This window comes from Canis lupus, chromosome 29 (assembly GCF_048164855.1).
Source record: "Canis lupus baileyi chromosome 29, mCanLup2.hap1, whole genome shotgun sequence".
Lineage (NCBI taxonomy): Eukaryota > Metazoa > Chordata > Mammalia > Carnivora > Canidae > Canis > Canis lupus.
This window is the reverse complement of record NC_132866.1, coordinates 40,634,018-40,646,460: the sequence shown is the minus strand read 5'-3', so window position 1 is coordinate 40,646,460 and position 12,443 is coordinate 40,634,018. Positions and strand designations below refer to the sequence as shown.

Here is a 12,443-nt window from a genome sequence, read left to right as displayed (position 1 = left end):
CTGCATGGTCATGGGTTGCTAACCACATCATATTACTTTGTGTACCTGTATCCTTGGCTTGGAAGGCCATTTCCCTTTCTTCCCCAGGTACACACCTTCTTATCTTCCCAGGTCAAGTTGAAATGTAAAAGAGGATCTCTCCTCTAAGCCCTGAGTTGAGTGTACGGCCAACTCTTGGCTGCTCTTGGCACTGTGCATGCGCTCTGTCTAACTGCTCCTACCCAGTGCTGTAATTATGACTCTCCTCATTTCTGTGAGGTTGTAATTGTTTAGAGGCTTGGGTGTTTCCTTATTCTTTGCCAATATATTATTGAGACCAAACAGATACTTAGTAAATATTTTGGTAATAAGTGAATGGGCATGACTGGGTTTATATTAAAACTCAAGAATTGGGCAGCCTGGGTGGCTCAGCGATTTAGCGCCACCTTCAGCCCAGGGCCTGATCCTGGAGACCCAGGATCAAGTCCCGCGTTGAGCTTCCTGATTAGAGTCTGCTTCTCCCTCTGCCTGTGTCTCTACCCACCCCCACCCCCCCGTGTGTGTGTGTCCCTCATGGATAAATAAATAAAATCTTTAAGAAAAAACTCAAGAAAAAAAAAAAGAAAAAACTCAAGAATTGGGGCTATTGTTAAATTAAAAGTTTTCTTTGATCATGTTGTTAAAAGCAGCAGTAGTGGGATATGTTCCACTTTAGCAATACAGATCTGCTGTGGCTAGGGATGTTGGCAATTATTGTGAGCATTTCTAAAAAGGTAATAGCAGTTCCTGATCTTGTGGGTTTATGTAGAAGGATAAAATAAGACAAATACCAAGATAATTTTAGTGTAAATTGAATGCAATAAGTGTCTGAGGTTCTCTTCCAGGACTACCATGCTCTCTATGACTTGGGTGTTCTCCAGCCATCTTTCCAGAAACTTCAGGCTCATGGAGACCTGGAACTCTCACTCACGTGCACTGTGGCCTCCCTACAGCTAAGGGGAGGACATGGTGCATTGTGAATTCTAAATGAGTGTTTTCTTTGCCTGAGCAGAGTGCCTTGAAAGAAATAATGTGCCACAGAGCTACAAAAGTGGCCAATACCACATGTGGGACTGTGTTGCTTGAGTTTTTCAGGAAGAAAGATATGGCAGAGACAAGGAAAGGCCCATGGATGGAGTCTATTTACTCAGTTAATATTGACTGAATGTCTCCCAAGAGCTAGGTACAGTGCCAGGCAGCAGGGTGTATGGATGAACAAAATGGGCTTAGTCCCGCCCTCCATGAAACTTATCTGCCTCCATTGGTTTGGGCTGTTATAACAAAAATACCATAGACACAGTGGCTCATAAACAACAGAAATTTATTTCTCACAGTTCTGTAGAGTGGGAGGTTCAAAATCACTGGCCAATTTGGTGTCCGGTGAAAGCCATTTCCTTGTTTATAGATGGCTGCCTTTTCACTGTATTCCCACATGGTGGAAAGGATAAGGGAGCGCTCTGTGGTCTCTTTTCTAAGGGCACCATTTACAAGTCCCATGTACTTCATGACTGAAGAACCTCCCTTGGATCCACCTCTTAATACCATCACACTGGGGATTACAATTCAGCATATGGATTTTTGGAGGGAGGGAGGGGACACAAACATTCACTCTGTAGCAGCGTGGACAGTAAAACATGACTGGGAGACAAAGACTCCCAAATACTTTGTTTGAGTAAAGAACCAATCAGATTAAGAGATATATTGTACCTTTCCAAATGAAGACAGAAGGGGGAAATTTAAAAACTCTTCTTATGTCTTAAAAAGGAAATATTGCAAATATTTATGTCTTCAGGGCAAATCAGAAGCAGGGATTGGACAAAGAGTGGTAAGGCAGGTGGGAAATGACAGGTCTGAAAAAAGAAACAAGGTTACTGTTATTATTATTATATGACTTCTTTGAATTACGCTTTATAAAAGAGAATCCCCATCCTATCTCATCATATACTAGATACCTTTTCTTCCTTTCTATTTCTTCATAACAACTGGCATGATCAGTTGGCATGATCTCTATATACTCTCATGTCTGTGGTCTGTTTCACCCCCTAGATACATGACCCATGAGAACAGGACAGGACCTGCTAGTTCACTGGTGTACCCTAAAAGTACATGTATACAGTAGTTGCTCATCAAGGTTTTATGGAATGAATCAGTGAATGAAAGCAAGGGTCTTCAATTAAATGGGTTGCTCAAAAGTAAATTTAATAATTTTTAGGCTTTTACTCTACTCATTTTCTGATTTGCTGTTTGAACCTGAGCACATATTAGAATATAAACCTCTCTGTTATTTCTATCAAAACTTGTTTATCATCCTCTTCTTAAATTAGGTGACATCCAAGCAAGTTTTATAAGATGGATTTTCATAGCATAGTAAAGAAAGTGGCATTTCAGACTAACATTAAAAACACTTGAAGGATCCATGTGGCAGGGAGGAAGGACATGAAGGCCAGTGCACAATGACCTGTATGGAGAGACAGACAAGGACTAGAACTCTGCTACTCTTAGTGGAATAGATTTTATCTCGGAAGTGATGAGCAATAATAAGAAAGATTGATCTTTAGAATGACCTTTGACTCCACTGAGAAAGATAGGCTGGAGGGGTGAGATTTGAGTAGGAGACTGAGATAGAATCCAACAAGATATGAGAGTATATTCCCGGATAGCCTGGGAAGGCTTGGGATCTTTGTAAGCAGTGTGGGCAGATAGCACCAGGAGGCAACCAGTACTGTGTGCTGCAGACAGGAAGGAAGGAAGATATTTGGGGCATGCTAAGTCTTAAATGTCTGCATGACATCAAAGGTCAAATGCCAAGTGGGACAGATGGCTCTGGAGCGTAGAGATGCAAGCTGGGCTGAAAGTATAAATGTGAGAGTCATCAATATCATCATGATGATATTTCACTCAAGGATATTGAAGAAATGGATGAAGAGAAAGAGTAGAGTTCAGGAGGAAGTAATAAGGAGCTCTCCATGTAGAGGATGGACATATGATCAAAACTCAACAAAGGACATTGAGAAGAAGAGGGAAGAAAAATTGAAGAAAATGTTGTCAAAGAATCCAAAAGAAGATAGTGTTTCAAGAAGGCAGATAGGATCAAACAATGCTAAACGCTGACAAATAACAAAGCAAATAAGGGCAGAGATATCCCTACTGGATTTGGCATCTAGAAGTCACTGGTGACAGGTGGACAGATAGAGACAGCAGCCATCTGGAAGAGGTCGAAGACAGAAGGTGAAGTGAGGACATGGAGCCAAATTGTGCCTATTAGTGCTTTCTAGAAGTTTATTTATGAAGAGGGCTCAAGAAATAGAGGTCAAACCCGAAGGGTTAGGAGTCAAGGGAGGGTTCTTTTTAAGATGAGAAATACTAGATGTTTTTGTCAGTGGGAAGAAGTGATGAGAGGGAGAGACAGAGACAGAGAGGGAGAGAGAGAGAGAGAGAGAGAGAGAGAGAGAGAGAGAGAGAGATGGATGCAGCTAGGAGAGAAGAGCTGAGAATTCCCATGAAGTAATATCCTCAAGAAGGTAAGGGCTGGGTTCCAGGGGCCGTGTGGGTGGAGACCCTGCTTGTAACACGAAGAAGTGCAACACAGATATCAGTGGATCTGGTATGGGAAGATGGGACTGTTCATGTCTGATGGGTTCTGTCTTCTCAGCAGGGTATGAAGTTGGGTGGTAGGGGCAAAGTGAGGTTGGGAAGAGAGAAGAGATGAAATCCTAATCTTTAGAATGAAAAAACCCAGCTTACTAAAAAAACAGAATTGGACCACCAGGCCAAATGAGGACTATTTTGGCACTTGACACTGTTACTGCAAAGTAAAACCAGTCAGCCTGTGTGTGATTTTTCTGAAGCAACTTTCAGCCATCCTAATTATGTCTTAGTGGGGGAGTGGGAAGTGGTCTGATTTCAGATATATCCAAGAAGTGATTGGAGCAGTCTGGAAAGATAGTGAGTATTCATTGATCACAACTGTCTTTGGAGAGATGTCTACCAAGAAGTTGCTGCGATTGAGATCCAAGAAGTTTCTGCCTGTGTTGTCTTTTAGGCTTTTGATGGATTCCTGTCTCATACTTATATCTTTCATCCATTTTGAGTTTATTTTTGTATATGGTGTGAGAAAATGGTCCAATTTCATTCTTTTGCCTGTGGCTGTCTAATATTCCCCAAATCAGTGTTGAAGAGACTTTTTTTTCAGTGGATATTCTTTCCTGTTTAGTTGAAGATTAGTTGACCATAGAGTTGAGGGTATGTTTCTGGGTTATCTATTCTGTTCTATTGATCTATGTGTCTGTTTTTGTGCCAGTAACATACTGTCTTGATTACAGCTTTGATGTACTGTGAACATAATGACAAACACAGTGATTCTAAGGGGCATACCCCCCAATGTTTATAGCAGCAATGTCCATGATAGCCAAAATATGAAAAGAGCTCAGATGTCCATCAACAGATGAATGGATAAAAAAAGATGTGGTCTATCTATCTATATATCATCTATCTTCAAAATGGAATATTACTCAGCCATCATCATCATTCATTTTAAAGAATGAAATCTTGCCATTTGCAATGACATAGATGAAGCTAAAGAGTATTTTGCTAAGCAAAATAAATCAGTCAGAGGAAGACATATAAGATTTCACTCATATGTGGAATTTAAGAAACAAAACAGATGAACATAGGGGAAGGGAAGGAAAATAAAATGATAAAAACAGGGATGGTGGCAAACCATAAGAGACCCTTTACTCTAGGAAACAAACTGAGGGGAGGGGAGGAGTTTGGGGGGAATGGGGTAACTGGGTGATGGGCATTAAGGAGGGCACTTGATGGAATAAGCACTGGGTGTTTATTGATGATTTACTAAACTCTACCTCTAAAACTAAACTAAACTAAACAACTAAACTAAGCTAAACTAAACTACATGTAGGAAGAAACCAACAGACAGTGGCATCCTGGAGACACAGGGGGAGATTATCAGAAAGAAGCAGGGGGTCCACAGTAAGAGGTGAAGTCACATGAGTCCAGAGAAGTGAACACGGGTGGGGAAGCAGCCACAGAAGTTGGTGATGTGTTTTTCCTCTGTGAACATGGGAATGAAGGGAATAGCACCAGGGAGCAGAGGGTTTGCAGTCTGGGCTGAGGATGGGTGCTAGTGGGAAAAGGAGATGAAGGAGAAAGAGTTCTAAGAATGCATTCATGAAGAAATTGCTGTGTTTTAACTTTTTCAGATAATGGCTTTTCTCTTGAGGAAAAAGACTTCTCTCCTAAACCACCGAATTTTTCAGCTCATCCTCTCCATTGCTGGCACTGCAGAATTAGGCTTTGGGTCATCTGCTGTCACCAACGTTGGTGTCTTTCGACACATCCTCTGCAATTTTGAGGTAAACTGGAGACTAGTCATTAGACCTGAAACAGTGGGTGTGTGTCCTGGTAAAGAACATCTGGAGCTTCCTCTAAACTCTGCTGGCCAGCTTCCTCAATAATCATGAGGGAGGTGAAAGAGAAAACTTCAAAGGCTTTGGAGCCCAGAGGCTTGGGTTTATAATTAAGAAGAGACCACCAATGGGCTATGTGGCCTTGGGCAAGTTTCTTGATTTCTCTGAGTTCTAGTCCTCTTGTATGTGAAATGGGAAGCATCACCTCTCCCTCAGAGGCTGGTGTGGGGTCAAACCAGTTTATATCTGGGAAAGGCTTCTAAAACTGTAGGGTACAAAATATATATGGGTTTAAAAAATATATATCCCAGTCCCTTGGGTGGAGCTTTGCTGTTGACAAACATTCTTTTTTTTTTTTTTTTTTTACATTTTTTTAAATTTAAATTCAATTTGTCAACATATAATAGAACACCTAATGCTCATCCATCAAACACTCCTTGAAAGGGCTGACTGAGAGACCCTGAGGGCAGGCCTGCGGCTAAGTGAGGGTACCGCACAGAATTCAAGTGACTTGCTCTGTTCCCAAAGCACCATTTACTGAGTGCCCACTGGGGTCAGGCACCGGCTGTGTCCTGGAGACATGCTGGTACACAGCCGCCGCCTGGGCCCAGGACATGATCGAGGTGATACTACAATATGCTTAGATGCCACAGGGAGACAGTCACAGGGCATCAGGGGAGTAGGGTGAGAGCACAGTCCATTCATATTTCCAGATCAGGGACTCTGGGGCTGAGTCGGGCAGAATACGTTCAGTGGGGGAACATTCCAGGGGGTGTGTACACTATTCACACACAGGAGGGATGAGTACAACCATGGGGATTTGAGAGCAAGTGTCTTGAAGGGTGACTGAAGAACTGTTTGTTGCAGGGAGACATGAGGCTGGATGGGCTGGGAGATGAGACAGGTGGGATATGCTAGGCTGCATGACATGATAGGTACTTTAGCCAATCCCTGCTGCAGTCATGGAAGGATTTTAAAAATGGACTTTCTTAATTTAAAAAATGATATATACTTATTATAGAATATTTAAAATTATAGAAGAGTGAGGGTGGAAGCTTCTACTTCAGATATCCAGATGACCATTTTCAACTTTTTATTTTTATTTTTATTTTTTTTTTAATTTTTATTTATTTATGATAGTCACAGAGAGAGAGAGAGAGAGGCAGAGACATAGGCAGAGGGAGAAGCAGGCTCCATGCACCGGGAGTCTGATGTGGGATTCGATCCCGGGTCTCCAGGATCGCGCCCTGGGCCAAAGGCAGGCGCCAAACCGCTGCGCCACCCAGGGATCCCCATTTTCAACTTTTAAGGCATTGCTTTACTGCACTTTCTATGCATAATATACATATATTTTTATATCATAGTCATAATCACAGTATAGATATATTTTAACTCCTACCTTTTCTCATATAACATAGATATTAAAAATATTTATTATGGACTCTTTTTTTTTTTTGGTTAAAACACTTTTACGAAAAGGAAAAGACACTAATGTCCAGCTTGTCTGCTCCTTCCATTTGACTATATTAGAAGCTCTGGAGCCTACACCTTTGGAGAAGAGATCATCAGTCAAGCCAGTCACTAGTACACTCTTACCCTCTCCTCCTCAGAACTCTGATTCCAAACGATCCTATGTTTGTTTGTTTGTTTTGAAAAAAAATTTTTTTAAAGATTTTATTTATTTATTCATGAGAGACACACACAGAGAGAGAGAGAGAGAGAGAGAGAGAGAGATTGGCAGAGACACAGGCAGAGGAAGAAGCAGGCTCCATGCAGGGAGCCTGACATAGGACTCGGTCCCAGATCTCCAGGGATCAGGCCCTGGGCTGAAGGCAGCGCTAAACCGCTGAGCCACCTGGGCTGCCCCCCAAATGATCCTATGTTAAGAGTAAATACTACATCTCATTACAAAATGGAGAGTCAGGGAGAATGCTATCTAGAGTTCATCTCCCAAAGTCTGGGATTTTAAGAACCAGACAGTGACCCATGGACAGGCAAAATGGGGAGGAAATAGGTCTTGAGAAAGGAAGATGAGAAACATACAAGGAGCCAGGGAATAAAGGAGGGAGTTATCTAAAACTAGAAGCACACAAGTGCTAGGACCTTATGACCTATAGTACATTGCTGCGCACCAAGTCACTAATAGTTCAAAAGAGCATTCATGAGACCTGTCCAATCTTATTCATAAATATAGCTACAAAATCCTAAATAAAATATTAGCTAATTGAACCAGGCCCTCGATTTGGATCTGAAGATGGATGAAAGGGTTATGCAGGAAGCCAGCCAGGTATGGAATATAGGCTCTCCATGTATAAAAGGAAAGGAGATATGCACAAATGACCTAACTACACTGATAAACAAGACAGCATGCACACCTGTACCTTCCAAAATGCTGCGGCAGAGGTCAGGCAGCTTGGCTTCAAAGCATTCCTGCCTGCAGCCTGGCCCAGAAATTACCCATGGAGGAACCCACCACCTTCCCACAGCCTGCTCGCGGAATGACCATGGTCACCACCCCACCACTCCCTGAGTAAACTTTTAGATAAGTTGGTCCTTTTGAAGCTGAAGTTAAGAAAACAAGCAACCCACAAAAACCAGAAACTAAAAGATCAAAGTAAAACAAAAGGAAATGAAATAAATGTAGAGATTAGAAGGACCAAATTTCAAAAAGAAGAAAACCTTTCCAAATGTCTGTCCCCATCAATTAAAATAAAAACAAGGATGTGTAAGTTGTAGATTTTATAATTTGTAGGATGGTGTAAAATTTGGAAGTCACTTGGAAGTCAATTGAAGGTCTTGACAGGCCTAGTGAAAGGTAAGTAATGGAGTCAGAAGTGAGGTGAAGGGAGGAGGATGGAAGTCAAGATAGTTGAGATAGATTCTTATTGGCTTTAGAGTAAGAAAAAAAAGAGAAGAAAATAGAAGGGAGGAAGTTTCAATACTTAAGGGATTTGAGTCTGCTTGTAGGCTTAGGAGAAGGAAGCATCAGAAAACGATGGTTAAATATACTAGTGGGAGAATCACTATTGATGGGGCAGTCCTTAAAGGAGAGGGAAGGTTCAGAGATAAGAGAGTGGGTTACAAGAGTAAAGGTGGATTCCATGTATGATGATTGAGACAGATAGTTGAGAAAGAGTGGGGAGACAGGAAGTTGAGAAGCAGGAAGTTGGGAAGCAGGGAGAGACAGGAAGTAGGGAAATAGGGAAGGGACAGGAGGTTGAGGCTTTGGGTTCCTTGAAGAAGGGACAGGCCAGCTCATTCTGAGAGTGAAGTGGTCTCAGAGATGGGGAGAGGGAAAACTTCGACATATTATCCATTTGATATTCAAAGAAATCGAATCCAGACATCTCAGTGCAATTTGCAGTACAGGGGTTATGTGACACAGGGTAATAACCAAAAGATTCAACTTTCCACGTTTCCCAAAATTCAGATACTTGGTATTATGTAATTTCTAAAGTGCTAGGCAGTCTCCAGTGTGGTGTGGCAGCTTCTTATTGTTCCAGTGCTCTGGAAAGGAAACTAGGATATGCTTCTGTGGGAAAGGTAAGGGCTCAGGGGCACACATGATTGGTAGGTGCAGTCTTACTTTCTCATTTCTCCTGTCACGGAGGCTGATGAAGCATTTGTTCAATGACTACCTTCATGAGTGAACATTCCAAGCGTGCAGGCACTTGGACTCCTACAGACTTCCATATTGGGGTGCCAGGCCTGCCTACCTCTATCCCTACTGGGGCCACAGCCCACACCAGCTCTCCCAAATGGCAGTTGCCCTCCTCTGTGTGTGCCAGGCAGTGCATGTGCAAACAGGAGCTGGAATTCTGTTAGTGTGCTTCTGGTTTAAGAGCAATCCACATATTTTACCTTAACTTACCTTACATTCACTCTTTTAAAACATTTAATGGGTCTTTATTGAGTACTCAATATGTGGTATGTGTGGTATTTGGCCCTAGGGACTAGAGAAGGGTGGTCTCTGCCTTCAAGGGCCTCCTCAGAAACTTGGGTCCTTAGAGGCTCTTTTGCTTTCACTCTTAAGAGGATAGAGCCACGGACACCTACTTGATTCAAGTGAGGTCGGTATTGACCCTTTGGGTCATTGTCTGCAGGAGATGCCTGGGGGGGGTGGGGGGGGGTGGGGAATGTGGTGAGGAGACAGGAGGTTGGGCTTGATGGTCAGACAGACCAGGCTTTGAAGCTGGGCTCTGCCAATTAGAAACCATGGGGCGCCAGGCAAGTTACTTAGTCTCCCTAAGCCTCACTCTTCTTAGCTAGTACATGCAGATAACGATACTATTTTAGGACAAGAACTGTAGGGCACTTCTTGCCTCTAGACAATAGTCTCACTTATAAGTGTGAGATCTTTTACCTTCTCCGTGAATGCACTGTTGCAATCCAGATTAGAATCCTCTTAATTCCGGGCCCTAGGAAATGTCAGTATTAGGAAATAAGAAATAGAGCTCTCTAAAGGGGCAAAGACATGAGACCTGAAGGCAGGCTGTCAACCTGGCTCCAGCAGGATGATTAGCAGCTGCATTTTGTTTACTGTGAGTGAAAACCACCTGAGTGAGGAAGTTCACTCTTGGAATCTGCATGCATTCCCTTTCACATGCAACTCGCAGTGCAGCTGTGTGCAAGGGGACGAGGCTGTGCTGCAGGTTTTATTTTTATTTTTTTAAAGATTTTGTTCATTTATCCATGAGAGACACACACAGAGAGAGAGGCAGAGACACAGGCAGAGGGAGAAGCAGGCTCTATGCAGGGACCCCGACGTGGGACTCGATCCCGGATTTCCAGGATCACGCCCTGGACTGAAGGTGATGCTAAACTGCTGAGGCACCCAGGCTGCCCTGTGCTGCAGGTTTTAAAGAGTAGGACAGTGAAGAGAGTGATGCGTGCACAAGTTGGATGTGTGGTGGAAGTAGCATAAAACTAGACAGGCAAGACTCAGCTTCTAATTTGAATCCTATCACTTGCAGGTGGTAAGTGGGACCTGTCCCTCACCTGGTCTGTCTCAGCCTGTTTCCTCATTTCTAACTTGGGAAGACTGGTATTTGCCTTGCAGGCTTCAGGGAGGATGAGCTGCATTTGGTGTGTGGCTACATGGGCTGTGGGGCTGAGGGCCAGACATAGGTTAGTGCCGGTGTCCTTGGTTCCAGTCAAGACTCACACTGAAGTACCAGACAGCAGCAAACATGGAGAGGAGAGGAGTGGTGTCTGAGCTCTCCCCTGGGGAAGGCACCCTCTAAGTTCTAGATGTTGGGGGAACTGGTCTGATTCCTAAGCTGCTAGATTGTGTTAGTGATTTCAGGCGTCAGGAGACCATGTCCAGCCCGGTACCTGCTCACCCTTTCTGGGATCCCTTCTTTACACACATCTCGGTTTCACTGCATGTTTGTTGTCTCCAGCTCTGGATGAATACCGCAGACAACCTCGAGCTCTCCCTCTTTTCCCACCTTGTGGAAATTCTTCGATCACCAAGGTAGGCTGGTCTTTGGCAGTGTGGGGGCTAGAACTAGTGGCTTCATGCCAAGGAGGAGAATTGAGGGGCCAGGACGGGCAATGGCTCAGCAACCATGGCCTTCTCCCATTTCCGGGGCACTGAATTCCCAGGTGGCAGCACGTCTGTCTCAGTCCACTTGGGCTGCTGTGACAAAATATGATACATGGGGTGGCAGATAAATGGCAGAAATTTAGTTCTCGCTTTTCTAGAGGCTGGAAGTCTAATATCAAGGCGCTGGCAGATTTGCTGTCTGGTGAGAGCAGACATCTCACTATAATGTCACCTGGTGGGAGGGGTGAGGAAGCTCACTGGCATCTCTTACATAAAGGCACTAATCTCATCACAAGGGCTCTACTTTCCTGACACGTTTACCTCCCAAAGATGGCACCTCCAAATACTGTCTCATTGAAGGTTAGGTTTTTACATAGGAATTTGGGGTGACACAAAATTCAATCTGTAGCAGTGTCCTTCCCAGTGGCTCACCTATGTGGGGCAAGCCTGTCCCCTGGTGGATTTTGAACCCAGAAGGGGAATCTCTAGCTCAGCAGCTAGAACCCTCAGGGACTCAGCAAGGGAAAACACATCTCTATGTCCTCTTTGTCTCCCAATCCACTTTCCTTCTAAGTGACTTCGTGTGTATATATATATATATGTATTTGTGTGTATATATACATATATATTTTTATTGGAGTTCGATTTGCCAACATATAGCATAACGCCCAGTGCTCATCCCGTCAAGTGCCCCCCTCAGTGCCCATCACACAGGCACTCCATCCCCCTGCCCACCTCCCTTTCCACTACCCCTTGTACGTTTCCCAGGGCTTTTTTTTTCCCCCAGGGCTCTTTTGGTTGCAAGTGGTAGAAATACAACTCAAACCAACTTAAGGAAGGGAGAGGGGGAAGAAAAAAAGAAAAGGGGGAGGACAAAAAGAAGGTTGGGAAAGGGAGATTTTATTGGCTCATTCACTGGAATGGGGCAGATTTTCCCACGTGGCTGGGTGGCACTACTCCATCTGAGACCACCTTGTCCATGCTTTTTTCCATGCTGGCTTCATTTGGGCAGATGGCAAGATGGCTGCTGGGCAGCTCCTCAGAGCACATCCCCTGCCTGCACAGGCAACACAGAGGGCTTCTTTTTTACTAAGTAATGTCAGCAATAGGATGGGGTCTCACTGGGCCATCTTGGATCACATGGTGAAACTGGAGCCTGGCTTCACCTCTGGAATGGATGGAGGGGAGTTAAAAAGAGACAGGTCCCAAAAGAAAACCAGGGACTGGGATTAGAATAACGGATAAGATAGTCAGGGAAGCCACCATAGCTACCCACCTCCTTCCTCACCTGTCAGGCTGGTCATACCCATGTCCACCTGCCTCCTCATGGAGGTCTGTTTCAGCTTATCATTAGCACCTTTGATGTTTTGAATATATTCATAAACATCTTTTCACTTAGCCACTCGCTGAATACTAATTATGAACCCATTCCCATTTCACACCCAGTTTTT

The 12,443-nt window shown here is 43.8% G+C and overlaps 1 protein-coding gene across 9 annotated transcripts in view; it reads left to right on the top strand.

Moving 5' to 3' along the window:
- The window catches only part of WDFY4 (WDFY family member 4), a 285,777-nt gene that overhangs the window by 96,858 nt on the left and 176,476 nt on the right, over window positions 1-12,443 (top strand). For all 9 annotated transcript variants that reach the window (XR_012020969.1, XR_012020970.1, XR_012020971.1 and 6 more), the window contains 2 exons: window positions 5,238-5,390; window positions 10,847-10,920. Coding sequence is in view for 6 of the 9 variants with exons in the window: in XM_072806363.1 (XP_072662464.1) it covers window positions 5,238-5,390; window positions 10,847-10,920 (227 nt within the window). In the remaining 3 variants the exon portion in view is untranslated. The remainder of the gene's footprint in view (window positions 1-5,237; window positions 5,391-10,846; window positions 10,921-12,443) is intronic.